This window comes from Strix uralensis, chromosome 2 (genome assembly GCF_047716275.1).
Source record: "Strix uralensis isolate ZFMK-TIS-50842 chromosome 2, bStrUra1, whole genome shotgun sequence".
Classification (NCBI taxonomy): Eukaryota; Metazoa; Chordata; class Aves; order Strigiformes; family Strigidae; genus Strix; species Strix uralensis.
In genome coordinates, this window is record NC_133973.1 from 106,772,044 (window position 1) to 106,790,755 (window position 18,712).

The 18,712-nt window shown below is 37.7% G+C and overlaps 1 protein-coding gene across 4 annotated transcripts in view; it reads left to right on the top strand.

The window, feature by feature from the left end:
* RB1 (RB transcriptional corepressor 1) overlaps window positions 1–18,712 on the top strand; it is an 83,040-nt gene that overhangs the window by 60,300 nt on the left and 4,028 nt on the right. For 2 of the 4 annotated variants that reach the window (XM_074859666.1, XM_074859668.1), the window contains 7 exons: window positions 13,925–14,043; window positions 14,465–14,610; window positions 15,294–15,439; window positions 16,010–16,114; window positions 17,154–17,267; window positions 17,354–17,520; window positions 18,428–18,458. In XM_074859666.1, coding sequence (XP_074715767.1) covers window positions 13,925–14,043; window positions 14,465–14,610; window positions 15,294–15,439; window positions 16,010–16,114; window positions 17,154–17,267; window positions 17,354–17,520; window positions 18,428–18,458 — 828 coding nt within the window. Of the gene's footprint in view, window positions 1–9,103; window positions 9,128–13,924; window positions 14,044–14,464; window positions 14,611–15,293; window positions 15,440–16,009; window positions 16,115–16,698; window positions 17,077–17,153; window positions 17,268–17,353; window positions 17,521–18,427; window positions 18,459–18,712 lie in introns of those variants that run through there. The other 2 variants (XM_074859669.1, XM_074859667.1) reach the window with 2 other exon arrangements.

An 18,712-nucleotide genomic window follows, 5' to 3' on the forward strand; every position in this document is an offset into this window, starting at 1 on the left:
ACCCGTTATTTAGGAAAGACCGCAAAGGTCCTACTTCTGCTTACAAATATTACCTTAACTCTCTCTGTACTTGAATTCATTGAGTTCTGATATGGTTTTTATGACTGACTTAAACAGTTTAAATACAGGCTGCTGCCCAAAGTAATCCTACTGCCATCCCTTCAGGCTTCTCTCTCTGCTTCTTCCCTTGTGCTGTGTGTATATGCGCACTCAGCTGAATGAGGAGAACTATTTGGTTTTAAACTAATCCTAACGAATACATAATTTCCATAGTTGTAACTGTGCTAAAGCAGGGGATGAAGCAGAAAGTGCAGATGTGTAACTTAGAGAAGCACCAGTGCACTTGAACTGATTTAAGCCAATTGTGAAACTGCTGTAAGTGTTGTGGTAGAATGTTCAACTTTGAGGCTTTCAAATCTTTATTGTTTTGACTCTTGGCCAGACATTAACTTAGTGTTGGCTGTGTGAGCCTCTGCTAAGCTTAAGAGTGAGATCTGTGCTTCTGGTCTACTACCCTATAATTTATTTTCATGTAAAAGGTTTCAAATAATTATATTTACAATATAATAAAAAAGAGCCATGTATGCCTGGTTAATGTTTTCACAAAGGAGGATAAAAATGAGCAGTAATACAGACATACTGTGCATAGTCATGCTTTCCTGTTTGAGATGAATAGGGGTGATAAAGGATGACAGCTTTGTAAGGCAAATATCCAATCAGGATTCCATTGAAGATGCTGTAAGTTTTCTTACTGACTTCAGAGTGGTGGGTGCTTTGGGAAAGCTGTCTTTGATATTGGTACTAGTTTCCATTTTCCTTGTCACGTTACAGTCCAAGGCTCATGTCAGCCAATCTAGAGAGAAGATCACAGACAAATATGCTACAGGTACCTCATGTCACCTGCAGTTAGAATAGAGAGTCAGGCAGCAGAAAGATAAATTCAGGTTCTTTGAGACTGTCATTTGTGGGTCTAACTTCAGAAGTACCTTAATTTGCAGCCTCTTGTTTCATTGAAAGTGAATGGTGAAACCTGTCTTGGTTTTGCTATGGCTTAGACATTGATTTATATGCTTCAGAACAGCTATAGAAAATGCCCACTGAATGACATATGAGGAACTTGTTAGATACTTAAGTTAAAATTAGAGAAGTCTCTATAATAGAACTCCTACTGGTTGATTTTTGTGTCTGAGTTGAGGGTCCTTGTATGAGCTTTTCTTAAACAGGGATGTTTATATGCAAGGCTTCTGTCTGCTGTTTTGCTGTACTTGTGGGTGCACATTGGACTGCAATACTTTACATATTTGCTTTGGTTTCTATGCAGGTTTTACATCAGTATATTTGTAGTGAAGTCAGTGGAGCTGCCCATAACAGATACCACACTAGCCAAAAGCAGAAACGGGCATTTTCTCTATGGTGAAAATGAAGACAGCAGAGTAAAATTGCATCCAAAGCAAAGCAAGTCCTTTAAACTTGACAGCTATTTCCATGCATTCTTTCTTTGTCTTCCTCAGAGGTAGCAAAACACTGGAACGTGTAGATGCACAGAACAGTTTAAATGTGTATACCTAAGTCAGCGTGAAAATGGTCTGTTTCCTTACCAGAAGCAATGTGTTGAAATTTCAAGGTCAACTTGTGTTTTTAAGTCCTCTTTTTATTCTCTAAATTCTTTGAGGCAGACAGATTTTCCTTATTAAAATACAACAGGCTTTTTAATTTCATGGGAATTTTACTTCTTTTAAGAGAATCCTTTCAGACCTCACCTCTATAGTAGAGTTGATAAAATTGATTTTTTTTTTTCTTTTTTTTTTTTAGAGTGAACCCTTTGTTTCTGCCCCTTAGTCTTTCTCCCTTCTCTGGTGGGAGTGAGAAAGGTGTTTGGAGATCTGTATAACTGAGATTGGAAACTGTTTATGTAATCCATCTGACCATGGTATGCATCTGCACATTCTTCCTGCACATACCTGTCAATCAAAATGCACTTTTAGTTGCTTTTGCCATAGCTGTGCTCAAGGCCGTAGGTGTAGCTGAAGTCTTCATGCCTGCGAGAGGCATGTTTTTCTCCAGGTCTATACAGTTCAAGCATGCTAAGCTTCAGTATTGCACTGTGTGCTGACGGCAGGAAATAATCCAAGTAGAAAGTATGTGAAAGGTAGGTTTAGGAGAAATGGCTAAGCTGCAATTCAGGTTTGTTTCTCTAGTGCAAATAACAGGAGAAGCTGTTAAAATTCAACAGACTCCAAACTACATCTTTTGCTGTGTAATGTGCAACCTTTACACGCTGGAGTTTGAGAACTAAAGAGAAACATTTTGGGGGGCTTCTATAAGCCTGGCAGTTTAAAATTCCCTGGAGGGAGAGGAAAGCTTCTAAGTCATCCCAACCTTCCTGCATTTGCTTGAGCCCTAGAAAGTAAACGGTACCAAGTTCGACATGGTTGTATGCAACTTCAGTAAAACAGAATTCAAATACTTCAGTGAAATCACGCACAATGGTAGTTCACAGCATGATCAAGTTTTAAAATTAGTATGATGCCTTTTAAAACACTGATCAGTGAGCTGCTATTTTGAAATTGATAAAAGAGATACCACAACTTGATTGTAGGACTAGCAGAAAGAGCTTGAAATGGTTTTTGTTGGAAAACATATTGGCAAAATGTAAGGTTTCTGTGGGAATATGTTTCAGTGAAATTTCTTGCAAAAAGGCCAAGTGAATTTACAAAAAGAAAATCTTTAGAAGCTAATTTCATTTTCCTTAAATTTCAGGAAATAAAACTAGGAGCAAAAGACTTTAATTTTCTCAAAATAGGATGTAAAACATAGTGGATTAATCAGAAACACTGAAACTTTGTTTTTTCTCTGTTTACAAGTGACTGAGTTTCTCACAACAAAAATTTAGAGAGCTTGAATAGAAAAGCACTTTGTTACTGAAGGATTTCACAATTTTCTTGTGGAAACAGCAGGATACTTGTAATTCAGTGAGATCAAGGGAAACACAGGTTTTGATCATTTGGTAATTTAATGTACCTTGTCAGCTAAGTCAGTTTTACTGCTTTGTTGATAGGTGCTCTTCATGTATTGCCTAATGTCACTGATTTATTACTTCAGGGAGTCATGTACATTCTTTTCTGACATGTTGCAGTTTTTAATTATATGCCAATAGAAATACAACTGAAAGGTAAGTGGTCAAGGAGCAAGTGTTGCACAGAGGAAGCAGACAGCAGAGGACATGCAAATTTCTTGATTTTCATAAACACATCTCCCTACACTCAGGAATATTTGAGCACCAAAAAGAAGAAGCATCAAAATGTTCTCAAAATTTTGACATTCTTTTAGGATATGTTACTTTTAAAATATTGTCAGTTTAAAAGGAGGTTTGGTTTCCTCATTATCTGTATGAAGACCCAAGACCCACATGCCTGTGTCTTAGCTGGGCAACCTTGTTTTTAAGTCCCCAGTTGGGTGCGTGCTTCTTGACCAGCATGGCTTTTGTAAGGCCCTTCTTCTGAGGCAGCTGGTTGCCATCATGGGTCTTGCAAGGAGCCTTCAAACCCAGTTCTGGCTTCAGATTCCAGAATGGGTGGGTGAAGGGGCTGCGTGTGGGAAGACTGGACACTGAGTATGGGTCCTTCACTGCATAGATGTGTAGCACAAGGCCTTCCTATGGGGAGGGAAGTTTTTGCATCGGTGCTATTCAAATGTGAAGTGGGGGATCTAGTATGTGGTATATCTGAAAAAAACCCCATGATATTTGTCTTTTTATAACTGTTGATTTTAAAACTTGAAGAAGATTAGCGTTGCTTTCCTAGATCCTTCTGAAACCATCCAAATAGAAGTGTGCTGAATTTTAAATGCAAATTTGTGTCATTTCCCTGGGCATCAGCAGGATCTAACTTGCTATTGTACTTCAGCACTCAGGCAATTTTGTCCAAAATCACATTTTCTCTAAACTCACTTACTTTTACACTCTACTCTGGTAGTTTATGTAGTTCAGATAGCTAAAGAAAAAAAAACCAACCTTGGTCCAATTTTTAACAAGCTTGAAGGAAGCTAAAAATGAGAAGGTTGAGTTGGCAACAAAAATTTTATGGTACCATCACCTGGCTATATTGCAACTCACTACATATCTGTTATTTGTTAGTCAAATAATTCAGAATGACAGCATGCCATTATTTCCATCCATTCATTCTGCTGTCCCCCAATCTGGCAAGCCTAATTGAAGTAGCTCATTTTATATGAAGTAGTGACCAGCAATTGTCCTCTATGACACCCAGTAATCAGACATTGTATATGGTGCTGTTGTATTTACATAGAAGAGTGTTGAGGTTTGACCTTATGGTGTAAACTGGAAACAAAGTGTGTTAAAGCACTGTAAATCAGCAATTTCCCGCATCATTTTGCTCTAAATATCTAAGGGGGAAATGTTCTGCCTTCCAGCATGTTTTAGTGTAAGACACTTCCATGTGTTTTAGTGTAAGACACTTCTGACTCCCTCATTTACTAGACACCAGTATCTTCCAGCTTTTTGTTTCGGATCTGTTTAGACAAGACATTGGAAAGTTTGGGGTGTTTTCAGTGATTTTGATACTGTTCTGTATCACACTGTCAAAATTCAATTATTTATTTTCAGATTGGGAAGAATGTATTTTTAATGAAAATTTAAATAATAGCCAAATACTTTTTTTTTAATCTTACCTTGTTAATCTGATTTCCAGTGCACTACTCTGTACCTCTGTTATCCTGTATTTTGCCTGATTGTTAAATAACTGTAAGGCAGAAATGTTTAATCAGAGACATCTTGTTAAATTCTGTCAGCTGAGTGCTCAGAAGCTCTGTATATGCTCCGGCTTTGAAAGCTAAGCACAACACAGTGACTGCCAGGTTTTGTCTGCCTTGAGCAAATACTAGGTATAAACTGAGGTAACTGAGCTTGAGATATTCTGTAATGGTAGTCACAGAAGTATTGACTCAAATTAAGATCAAAACTCTTAAGGGTATGGGTTTATGTCCAAAATGTTGTTACGCTGATAGTTTTGTTACAACTTTATTTTTTTCTTTCTTCTCTTTGTCAAGTGTAATTTTCTTCAGATTGAAATATTTTCTAAAAGTGGTTGATAAATCCATCTCATAAAACAGTTTTCATGCTCGTGTTGCCACATTTTGTTATGAAACATGGCGTATTGTTTTTGGAACTCAAATTACTTTGTTCTATTTTTCTCTTTTAGATTACACAAAGCCCATTGCAAGATATTTATAGTCCTTTTTGATTTTAAACATCATAGAGCAGTCTACTCTTAACGGTTTCAGGACATGTACCATCCCCTAGCTAATTTTACTTGTTCTAGAGAATTGGTCTTTCTGTACATGCTCATCCACATCCACTGCACATTATCTTGTTGTATCCTTTTTTGTTCAATTCATAATTCGTTGACTCTTCAGTTATGTTGGTAAAAGATAATGTCCTGCTTTTTCAAAAACTGCTGTCTGAAAAGTTTCCCAGCACACTTACCACTTTTAGCTGGATTAAGAGAGTTGGTGGTGGTACGTTGTACCTAAATTTGTCCAGCTAATGAGAAACTGGAAAGAACACGAGACTTGAAACTGAATTACTGGCTTTAACTGAAAGTCTCAGAGGCACTTCATTGTCATGTCTCCACTTGTACTTGGAAAAATAATTCCTGGAACTGCTCTTAATTGTTGTTCTGGGAACCGGAACTGTGTAAGTCAATTAGAAATGAAACTGCTAGAAAGTGTGATGTGGTACTGTGGCAATCTGTTTGATTGTTGCAATAGTAATTACATAAATAAATTCTCTTTACTGAGATAGGCATTTTGTGACCCAAAAGTTCTTCAAGTAAGTACTTGATTGCTGTTTTGCTCCTGAGTGTAATGATTTTTCATATATGGAAGTAACTATAGAAGTGTTGTTCTTAGATACTGAGAGATGTCAGCTAATGTAACGGTCCTTTAAAGCATCTCTTCTCCGCTTCCTGTACTGAAAAAGTCTTCACACTCTGTAGTGCTTTTATAATTTCAGGTTGTTGAGAATTATCTCGACCTCAAAATTTTTGGCAGGACATTTTGTTGCTAACTGATATAGTCATTTCTGACAGTCAAATGGTTCACATCGGGTGGGTTTTAGCTTATGTATTGTACGCAGTTTCTTGTGCAGAGAGAGGGGAAAACTGGTATTAGTTCAGTTTGTCTTTGAGACCTTTGACTCTTGCCTAAAACTCTTGAGAAGTAAAATTTGTCCAAGAATTAGTCATATTGAAGCCTGGTTACTCTGGGGAGCTAGGTAATAAACATGCTAATTACTTCAGATGTAGATTGTTTCTGTAGCACCACTGCCGATGCAGACCACAGATCTGTCTGGAAGAAGCATGTAGCAATTGTTTTGGGGAAAAAAAACATATGGAGGATGAGCCTACAATGCTATCTTCTTGGATGATGTTCAGCAAAAAATACATAGTAAGAATTATTGTATTCTGTAGTGCTTTGTGGACCTACATGTGCAATTGTCTTTTGAAGAAGAGTATATTTTCCACTTTTAAGTTCTGTAGCGGTAACTTGCACAGCTGAACACTCAGGCTGTATGATAAAGTATATGGGTTTGGCTTTCAGTCCTGTTGCCTGGTAATTTAGTTTGGTGACTCTGATAATCTATGGGCTACTATACTAGCATATAGTGTTTTGGTATTTTACTAGTAATTCTTTAAGCTTTGACTTTTGAGTGTTGAGTTGGTGTTTTCAGAATGATACACACTAAATACAGGGGTTTTTTTCTTCTTAAATAATGCTAATGTCAGAGTCCTTTTTTAAAATGTAAGGTTAATGTCATTTTTTCCTCATTCATTATTTTTGCTTTTATCATCATTGACTATTATAGCCATTTTATCATCCAATCATTGAAAGTCATGAGATCTTTTTGCAGTGAGCTTGTTTTTTCCCAAAACTGAATAATTTTGTGCTTCTAGCAACCTTCTCTTCCCTGCTTCTGCCACACTTCCCTGTCATTTGTGAATGTTAAACAGCAGCAGTCCCAGCAGAGAGCATGAGACTTCACTGATAACCTCTCTCCACTGTGAAAATTGACCATTTATTCATACTTTCAATCTCTCTCATTTAGCCAGTAACTGTATTCCCATCTGCCCTATGGCAGTGTGTTCGTTAAAGAGCCTTACTTGAAGGAGCCAGTCAGAGCCTCTGATCTGAAGATCTGCTACAGGATCACCCCATTCAAAGACATGTTGACTGCTTTAGAGGAGAAACCTGGGAATTTGTGAGGCATAACTTCCCTTTCTTTGCCCTGTACTGCCACTGAAAGATTGTCTCTTATGTCATCCTCCAGCTGCTTGTTTCTGTCTCGTCATTTGATAAAATGCAAACACTTGCATTGCCATAAGGTGAACTGGATAGGGAAGCTACTCTGAATGTAAAACTAAGGCCTCCCCTGCCAAATGTGTTTACATAAACCAACAAGAAAATCTCCAAATAAATAAAAACAACAACAAAACCTCAGTTCCCTGGACCAGATCTCCATCTCTGCTGTCACAAGAGGGATTGGGGATGGTGGGGAGGAGTGAGGGAGGGCACAGGTAGATGGAGAAGTTTGAGACTGTCTTTTGGTGGAATACTGGCTTGTACTGACTTTGTGTAGTTAAGGCTCTAATGTGCTGAATATTAACTCCTTAGATACTCAGCGAGCCTTTCTTTTTCTTTATAAAAAGCGCTGTAAGTTGTGTGAGTCTTGAGCAGAAAAACTTCTGAAGGAAGTGATACAAGAGCCTACTGCAAGCCATGTAGTAGCAGTCTTCCAGGGTCATCCTGAGTAGTTTAAACAAAATAGTTGAATAAAAATGTAGTTCTGTTTGTAGACTGTCTTTCAAAACTCCTGATGACCATGGTTCATTTTTCTCTTCAATATTCAACTGCTGATTGGTTTGCAGAGCTACAAAGGAATAACTGTGTCAGTATTTGCAGAGCATTATCATCAGTCTGTGTAATATTTTTGAACATACCAATAGTATTAGTCAGTATCTTAACACAGAAGGTCTGTCATCTTTATGGTTAAAATTTAAAAACTGGAGAAAAAACGTTGCTGGAATCCCTGGGTCATCTCTAAATTTGTTTCACTTTTTAATTTAGCTTGACTTTGCTGTTTTTAAAAGCAGCTATCACCCCAGATACCTCACTGTGGCTGTTAACTGTCTTGCTGTGATACGCTTCTTGTGGTTTTTTTCATCTATCCCCACACTTTCCTGTAATTTCTGGGGAAAACACATGTGTGGTGGGCCTCTCAGAAGTTTGATGGCTGTTTTCACATGCATCCTTCTCCATTGCTAGGAAGCGTGTCTTGATGATACTCTTGTATCCTGCAGTGAGGTGGTCCCATGGACCTTTGCTGAGAGATCCTGTAAAACATAGAGAGTTGGTTAACATAAAACCATCTGGTGAAGAGCAATTTTGGGAGTGGAGGGATTGAAAATTGTGGTATTGATTATTCTGAAATAATGTCTGAATTCTACTAAGATTTGTCAGGTTTCTCCAGAGGCATTTGAGGAAGACTAGGTTACTGAAAACCTGCAAAGAGAATGGATTTGCAGCATCATTTAAAGCAACACAAGATTAAGATGCATACTCAGGCTATGATTCACTAGAGACTGCCTAAATTGCTTCCACATTTCCACAATGGGTCCTACGTGCCAGACCAGAAGCAATTACTCTTTTTCTGGTGCAATAACTATTTTTCTTTTTTAATTTTATCAGAAAATGGAACATGAGAGACCTGAACATGAAAATTCCAAACAAGTTTGAGGATAGGGCACCCGCTTTCAGGTCAGCTGCTCACATGCTTTGCATCAGGGACATCAAATAATCAAAGTTTTCATGAGCTGCATATGTATCAGTATGTGTTTGTCACTTCCTCTTTAGTGTATGACTTTCTAAGCCTCTTGTGTGAGGAGGAAAAGCCCGTCAAAATATTGCTTTCAAATGACCAGAACTAATTAACAGTCACTGTTTCTTTTCTGCTTTTTTTTCTTCCTCTGTATACTACACATTTAGATAAAAGGAGATCCTCACAAAGCTTGATGACAGTATTACTTGATCTTAAATGCTGGTGATGAGTAAGGTAGGAATAGGACTTGTATTAAACATACATTTGCTCTAAGGAGTTAAAAGCAGATCTGTCAGTATTCTTATATGAATTAAACCATTAACACTGCAGTTGTTAATGTTTTTCTTTATAAATTTTGTAAGAACAAGCTCTAATAGGAACATAATTTATATAACAGCTCATGTATGAAGTTAAAACACGGTCCTTAATCTTACTATTTTTTCATGGTAAGTACTATTTAAATTTAGACTGTGAAGTATATTTTGTTTTGGCAGGCCTAAATTATTTCAGAATTCTGAATACTAATTGTTGTGAAGTTTCTGAAAATACAATTGCAAGCAAAAGTCAACTTTCTGGGTGTGCAATTCTGTCATGGGAAGGAGGGGTGGAAGTAGTTCACGCCGATCCCGTCCTAGCACTTGCATTCCAAGGCCATCAATTCTAAATTGCCTTTGTTTTGCCTTGCAAAATCACAGCCACCTTTTAGCATATTGTGAAGAAGAACATTTCTTAATATTATGTATTATATTGACTGATTCAATAATTTGAGGTGTTGTTGATTATATAATAAATCAAAAAACAAGCCCAAGGGAGCTTGGCATTGAGATGTACACAGTTTAGTGATAAACACTGCCTTAAAATTTATTGTGGACAAATAACTAAAACCTGAAAATCTATTAGGAAATTATTATAAAGAATAAAAACAGAAAACAAAGACAAAAGCTGTTTTTAAAAATACTGCAAACTGATAATTAGCACTGCTGAGAATAAAGCTGCTCAGGGCCTTCCTCTGTAGTCAGTGGACGACACCCAAACCTCATGGTAGCTGTTCCCCATATTTAAGGATTTAGGTCTTTCGTTTAATCTTTTCATGGAAACCAAAGTCCAGTTAAACATGTTGTTGGGACAGAGCTGATGTAAAGAGCAGGAAGCTGGGAAGCACCTGTGTATCCTGTAGTTTCATCATAGCCAAATAAAGATGAGCCAGCAAGACATTCTGCCTGTTTTGTCCATAAAAGGAGCTTTCAGATTGGGAAAAATCACTGCAGATACTTGCAATGCAGGTGTTGCTGCAGGAGAACATCCTGCAGAGGCTCACTTAACGAAGTCCCACTTAACTAATGGAGTTTAGCATTGCAGAGTTATACTTAGCCTTGGGTAGTGTGAGAGGGGACTGAGTGAAATTTCAGTCTTAGTCTTCATTCTGATACCAGTGGTCATTTGACCCTGAGAAATTTTAGGTCTTAATTGCTTTTTCCCTTTTCACACTAATAAAATGGGGCTTCTCTAGCCATTTCAGGGAAGTCTCAAATGAAAAGCAGCATTTCACTTAATTAGTAAAACTTACTCTGTGGCTGCATCTAGTAACATTAATCACTTACCATTAAATTAAAGTAAAAACTGCAAAACTCCTTTCAAGTGAAAGGAATGCATCGGAGGTGACCTGTTCACCTGGAATGCTGCTTAAAAGCTTCACAAAGCAATATAAAATTTGTAAGATAGCATGATTAATGTTTCTTTAGAAACAGCTTACTGATAAACATTCCTGTTCAATAAAGCTGGACCCGGGGGTTAAAGTCCTTTTGTAACGATTACTTAGAGGACTGGTAATTGTCCCGTTAATTATATTATATTTGGCTTATTCAAGCGAGAGGTAGATTGTTGAGTACCAAGTAGTGGAACTAAAGCTGACCAGAGTTTGCCCTGATAAGCTTGAAAACTCCCTGTAAGCTCTAGAATGCGCTTCAGATTCCCTAAGTAGAAGCGTTTTTCACATTTAAATATAGAGAAAGGAGGCAAGGTTGTAATTAAACCCATCGATTTTGCAGTGTGGTGTGTAGATGCATTTGAGAGAATTCATCTCTGCATATTTCTACATTAGTGCATACATCAGGTTTTTTTGTGAAGCAGCAGTCTCATCAGTGTAGACCCTACTTCTCTTTTCCAGCTACGTGGCTGTGCATTTGAAAAGCTACCATCAAGAGTGGTAGGGGTCCTTGGGGAAGAGCTCAGAGGGCTTTGTCTAAAATCCTTTTAGCTGTAAGGTGGAAATTGTGATCGGCATAACACCTACCTTAAATTTCACCAGGTCTGAAAACTAAGTAACCTTTTCCTGCCTTGTGCAACCGCAGTTTCTGCAGTCAGGTTAGGCACCCAACTGTGGTTTGCCCAAGTGCACGTGTTGAGTCGGTGCTTTCTCCCATCCCACCACTGCTGATGCTGGCTGCTCTGTGCTGCTGGGGGCCAGCTGGGTGACAACACCCCATTTGTTTTGTCACATTGTTAACCACAGTGACAATTAGTATTTGTGGGAGCCAGGAAAAATGTAATTGTTCCATTGGAGCATGAAAAGATGCTACTTGGTCTCTGTATATAGATGTTTCTACACAAAGAATATCCTCTTGTTAACTGTAGTTCATCTAACTGATGGAAAGCAGTGGTAGGTTTCATAAATTCCTGACAACCAGCTGATTGAACAGGTTGTTGTCAGTAAAAGCGGGACATCTCGTACTCCCCGTTTTCTGCTTTCCTGCTTTGCTCCCAACCTCCATGGTGTTGCTGCCCTGTCTTTTCTTAATGCTTCTGGCTCTGTGACTCTCTGCAGAGCTGGCTTAAATCTGGTTGTGCTTTTGCTGTTAACTTTCTGCTGGTTTAGTTCATCAAATTGACTTATGTGGAGGTTGACTGATTGTCAGTGCTGGCAAGTAGAAGAGGAGGAGTGGAAATGATGCAAAAATAGGCAGTCCCTTCCATAGGTAGCAATCTGCTGTGTCCCCTCACCTTACCTAATGAAATAACACTGTGTAGTGAAAACTGAAGCGGAGTTGAGAGAGGATCTGGAACTGCTGTTCTCAAGTGCTAACTTCAAAAATAGTAACTTTTGCTTCTGTTTCTTGATCTCTCATTCCCCTTTACCAACCTCTTTCCCAGTCATTAATAGCTAAAATGTGAAATGAATGAAGTGGGATTCACTTTTAGTCAAGAAATCAAGAGATGTTTCAGCAATGAATTAGTGATTGCTCTGCGAAAGAAACTTAGATTCTTCAGAGCACAGTGAAACACTGATGGGAATAATAAAAAGGAAGAGGCCAAGTGGCCAGAAGAACGAGAAATAAAGTCACGTCTGAATTTCCAGCAAGGGCAGCACTGAAAGAAACAAGTGAGAAGTGCATGCACTCCTCAGTACACAGAAAGATGACGCAAATCAGCCCAAGACCTGATCTGTTTGAGAAATGATGGAGAAATAACTATGTGATTATGAGTCAGTAACTGATGTTTTTCTGTTATGGATAGAACAGCTCCAGTATTGTCAAAATCATAATTTAAAAATTACCCAATGTGAAAAATTGTAAATCTCAAGTCACTCTTATCTTTTTGCTCTGAATTTTTAGTTGATGCACTTCAGAAGTGTCTTCTTTTTTTAGAAATAAGGCTAAATGAGGAAAGTCTTAATGCTAATTTTAATCCTTGTAAATCTAGTTTAGTTTTATTAGGCCTTTTCTTATTGCCTTATCATGTGGTGCAGCTTGCTTTACATGGAACTGTGCTCTTGTTTGTTCTGGTAGCTACAGATTTGTCATTGTGCCATCATATTTTAATATTAGTAACATGAATTTGTAGGATCAAATAGACCTTGGACAATTGGACAATACATTATGTACAAAGTGTTGAGCTGATTGGTTTTACTGCTATCCTTTGGAAGATCATTTGGAGGAAAACGTTGAATGTCTGGTTTTGCCCACTTCATTCCCAGTCTTACAGACACCGCTTTTCCCCCCAAGAAGGCAGATAGTTGCTAATCAGAAGTTCTTCTGTTGCTTCTGGAGTTTGGATGCTGCACTGTCGGAAGGCAACACTGTGCTCAAGGATGAGTCTCCTGTTTAAAGAAAATAAAAAACAGAAGCCAGCAACCCTGTGTTTTCAAAGTTAGTTATAAATATGGTGCCAAAATATTTTCCCATGCAGTCTTGCTGTCTCAGCATAATTCTACTCTGTACATGACACACAGGCAGCAAAAGCCTGAGACTTTGTTTCTGCAGACTGGTGTTTATTACTAACATCAGCAGTAGTACTACTGTTGCATCAGCCAGAAGCTTCTCCATTCCGCTTACATCCTCTCTGCGTCGCCTCCTACCTCAGGCTCTTAGTAGGTTCAGACTTATTCCAGCTGCCTTACCTGAAGTACTGATAACTGACCTAAAATCAAAATTATTTTTGGTTTTGGGCATGAGGGCAGAGACTTAATGTATCTAGAGTGACTACAACTCTTGCCAGAGGTATACTCTGGAACATGACACTGCAGAGAGATTGAAATAGTTCCCAGTGCACATAGATGAGTTATGACCATGGTTTGTGTAGTATTGTGTGTAAAATATTGTGTAGCTGTTGTAGCAGAAATGGATTGACAGGAGGTACAGCAGTAACTTTCAGTCACCAACAGGGTGGGGTTTTTGGTTTATTTTATTTTTTTTAAATGTGACCTTTCATGTATTTTCTTGTACTGTTTGCTCTTCTTAGGAATGGCTATTTAAGAGGAAGTAGTAAGAGATTCTAGAATACAACTATGCCTCAACTCTGTAGTTAGCCTATATCTAATGGACCGCTATTGAAACAGAAAAAGCGTTTAGTGTATTTAATAGTTAAAATTTGTCAGTTAAAATTTATCTGGCAAAATATCAATGTTCTGAGGTATTTCAAAACATTAGTCTTCTGTTTAGGATCATATTTCAGAGGTTAGAGAAGAAGGAACAAAATCCATCCCATGTGGTTGTCTAATCTCAGTATAACGTACTGTTACTGTCATTTTTCTAGGGGTCACCTCTGTTCGATCTTATCAAGCAGTCAAAAGAACGAGAAGGCCAAACTGATCAGCCTGAGTCCACTTCCACTCTCAATCTGCCTCTCCAACATAATCACACTGCCGCAGACCTGTAAGTGACATGCTTGCTTGAGGTCTAGTAAAATGTGACATTAAAATTGCCTTTAACGTTTAAATCCACTTCTATTCTGTTTTCCTACTTGTTAGGCTTGGTTATGTTGAGCTGTTGTATTTTCTGTTGCTTAATATACATGTAAATTTAGCTAAATCAAATTCCAAAATAGTTTTTTCCAAGCCCTATCAAACTTGTAATTGCAAACTGTTATCTTACTTGCCTAGGTATAGATAAGTCCCTTTATCAGGTATTTATTCAATAACTTGAATTTTTAATTCCTGATAGGGGAATAACAGGTTACAGTAGCAACTAATTTCTTCTAAAGTGGGAAGAGGGAAGAGTTCCTTCAAGTATTATTCGTATAAAATTGTTCCTTTATCCTGTGATGTTAAGTGCTTAATAAATGTTGAATCTCCAGCTATCTTTCTCCTGTGAGATCTCCTAAGAAGAAAGCATCTGGACCTCCTCTAAGTGGTACTTCCACTCCAGATGGTCAGCCAACTGCGACCCCCCAGACACAGAAACCACAGAAGTCTACCTCCCTCTCTCTGTTCTACAAAAAAGGTTTGTTGCTTCTGTACGTGCTGAAATGGCAGTTATCTCTTGTTACTTATCTTTTTCAGGTTTTGGAGCTTAAAAGATTATAATTGAATCTGTAGTAAACACCATGCAAACCCTCAGCTGCTTCTGGAAGAAACAGTAGAACAGTACCAGCAGGTTAATGCATGTACTCCACACACTGCAATTTCAAACTGAAAACCTATCTGCTGATTGTGAGAATGGCCATATGGGCTCAGACGGAGGGTTCTTCTATCGTAGCATCCTTTTTCCAGCAGTGATCATAAATAGATGTCATGGGAAGCTTAAGAACAGTGCAAGCATATATGGTGCTTCCTCTGCATGTTTTCTCAAGCTCAGGGGTTTTCCTGAGTCTTTTGTGATGTGTCTGCTTAGTAACTCTCAGTAGATTCATGTTCCAAATGCTTATTCAGACTCTTTTTGAATTGACGTAGACATACATGCGTGGCATTGTTTGGTGTGGACTTCCATGTGTCCACTGCCTGTTGTATGAAGAGTCTTCTCCATTTATTTTGAACCTGGCTTCTTCTACCTTCATTTGATGGCTTGTAGTTTTTGTAGTGGGAGATGGTGAATGTTCAATTGCTGCCCATCCTCCATCGTGTTCCTTTTATTTTGTATATGCCTATTACTGCAATTTCAGTATATTTTTCTTCTCTTTTCTGAAGTGTATCTACTGGCCTATCTTCGACTACATACCTTGTTCTTTCGGCTTCTCTCTGAACATCCCGACCTGGAACCCTTGATCTGGACCCTCTTTCAGCACACACTGCAAAATGAGTATGAACTTATGAGAGACAGGCACTTGGACCAGGTAACATTAACAAAAAAGTTTCAACAACTTTAAAAAGAGTCCTGAACGAAATGTTCGTTATACATTCCTTAGCTATTAGAAATTGTAATTGGAGTTTCTACTTCTCTACTGATAACTCAAAGGAGAAATTCAGTTAGAGTGAAGTCTATCATATCAGGTTTTTTTAAGTACTAGCAGTTAGTTACTATGCGATCTTCAAATACCATTTACAGCTATTTTCAAAATAATGAGACACACCAAATTTTCTGATAATTTGCATAAGAAAATACTGATTTTCTTTGGGAAGACAGTGTGTGTAGCTGATAAACATTTTGTAACTCTACCCTAAAATTGCAGCATGTGAAATGAGTTTGAGAAGATGTCATCAGCTCAAATTAATTGACTGTCATACAGAAATGGAGGGAACAGTAGTTGACCTATATTCTGGAAGTTTTTATGACGTTGAGTGGCACACTAGCTTCCAGAGCACAATCAGTAATAGAAAGCTCATCAATTGATTTCTTAACTTGAAATGAAGAAGCTGAACTAATTCTCTACATTTCCAGTTGTCTTGTCTTGTTTCTTCAATAGATCATGATGTGTTCCATGTATGGCATATGCAAAGTCAAGAATGTAGATCTTAGATTTAAAATAATAGTTTCGGCATACAAGGAGCTTCCCAACACAAATCAAGAGGTATGGAAATTCTTTAATGTTATCCCTTCATAAAAATGTTATAAACGAATTGCTTCTCTCTGTCTAAAACAAACAAAAAAACCAACTACACTTGAACATACAAAAGAAAGCTTCTGCTTCACCGCATCTCCATTTTCTGGAGGAGAAAACTGGCTCTAATACTAAATGTCTCTTTAAACATTTCGCACAAATAGTCGGTAACTCTCCTCAGAAAGCAAACTTCATTTGGCTCTTTTACTTAAAGATACTAAGTAATGGGCAATGATCTTATTTGGAGACTTTATGAAAGATTCAGATGTATTGCTAATAGGATTTTCTGAAGCAGCCCAAGTTTTTTTAAAAGTTACCTAATTTCCATTGGGTGTTAAAGGCAGACAAGCAGATAACTTTCTTTAGACGCTTTTATAGATATATGGTTAGATATCAGAGTTGTATGGTTATATATCAAACAGGTATGTATGTATTAAAGTTGCAGGCTTAACTCTAATCAATTCTTTAAATTTTTGCACAAAATAATAATTAAATCAATAGAAAATAAAACAGTCAAAGAATTAATTGACCTGTAGGCATGCTTTTATTAGCAGAATTTCTCATAGTGTGTTTGTGCGTCTTGGCTAAACTTCAGACATTTGTCTCCAAGCCTAAAGAACTATTTTATCCTCATCAGGTCAGTAATGATTTTTTTAGCCTTGCAAGGCATGCTCAGTAGCAAAGCCTTTTTTTTGACAGTTGCGTGTGTGAAAGTAAATGAAGCTTAAATTTGGAAAACGTTATCATACTGATGAACTGCTTTTGCAATAGGGGACTGTGCCAGTTAATTAAATAGGTTCTGCTACTGATGTTCATACGTGTTGGGGGAAAAAACCTCACAATTTAGAACAGTTCTAAATAGTAGTTACAATGGCTTGTATACAATACCCATGCCATCTTAGCTCTTATCTAACACAGGTTTTTTGAATGGCTTTGTGAGTTTGTCACATGTAAAATTTTCTTTTTTTTTTTTTTTTTTTACTGTGTATGATTTTCTCACTCTATGTAGACTTTCAAGCGTGTTCTTATCAGGGAAGAACAATATGACTCCATTATAGTCTTCTACAACTTGGTTTTTATGCAGAAGCTGAAAACAAACATTTTGCAGTATGCCTCCAACAGGGTAAGCTGTTAGTTGTGTTCAGTATTAATTATTTAATAGACTAGGAATATATAGACAATAAAACCTTATGATTATTATTTTTATAGCCTCCCACTCTGTCACCCATCCCACACATTCCTCGCAGCCCTTACCAGTTTTCCAACTCTCCTCGGCGTGTTCCTGCTGGCAATAACATCTACATCTCACCCTTGAAGAGCCCATACAAATTCTCTGATGGGTTTCAGTCACCCACAAAGATGACTCCAAGGTCTAGGTAGGTTGCTGACAAGCATTTGTTTGACTAAGTTAAAGGTATTTTGGGGATTTTAGTGGAAGCAAGTTAGAAAAACACAGTCTAGTTTGTCAGTAGTCTGTGGTTATTATATCTTTTCTGGTTGAAAGTTTGTGTCCTGTATTTGGAATCTTCATTCATCTTTGAGCGCTTTTCTGTTTCAATTGAGTCAGTGTGCTCAAGGAGTTTGGTTTTTTTTTCCTTTTCTTTAGAGTGGTCACATCCAAGAGGGGTTTTCTGACCTAGGTGCTTAAATGTTGTTGGCTTTGACTTTGGATCACACTCCTGACAAACATAGATGAGCTTTGTACACTTGTTTAAAAACAAAATACTTTTTTGGAACAAAATATTTCAGAGTATTTACTTGACTGAGCAGAACATTTCAAACTGTTGGTCACTAATTCTTAGCAGATGAGGATGACAGCAAATGTGCAAGTCTCCAGTGGATTTTTCAAACTCGAATCAAGTGAGTCCCATTGCACCTGGCCCACTGTGTTCAAAAGTTAAAATATTGTATATTTGAGGTTGAAGTCCTGCATGGTTTCAGTTAGCAAACACCTAAAGGTAACGATGAAAGGATGATTATCTGGGTACCCAGCACTGAAATGTCTTCCTGCTGATAAGGGACAGGCTGAGGGGGGATTCTTTCAAGCCACAGTATCTTTTCTATCTGTATGGTATGGTTGATTTGGTGATTTGGCATTCACTGGCCTGAATAGAAAGTGAACAGTCTCAACACAGTAAAGTGTAGTATAGGTTTGCACTGTTAATGCAGAGAGAAAGCAAGAGACTTTGTTAATGTTTTATGCTAAGCTGTGCAAATTAGTGGATGTTTCTATCATTGTTAAATGTAGCTTAATCTTAAATGCTTCTTTTCTTCATTTGGCAGAATTCTGGTGTCAATTGGTGAATCATTTGGGGTGAGTTTTAACATTTTTAGTGTCTGGTCTTGAATGCATGTAACTTTTGGAGAAATGGGATAGCCTGCTGACACCCATAGAACTGACCAGAGAGTGTCTCTAATTTAACATAGTGTTTTATGGAATCTGTAAGCACAAAGATTACAGGGGTGTTCTGTTAACTCCTTTCAAATATCCAGACTTCACTTTTAAAATGTTTTGCATTGTTTTAAAATGTTTATTTTAGTTGCTTTGACAGAAGGTAGAGTTCTTAA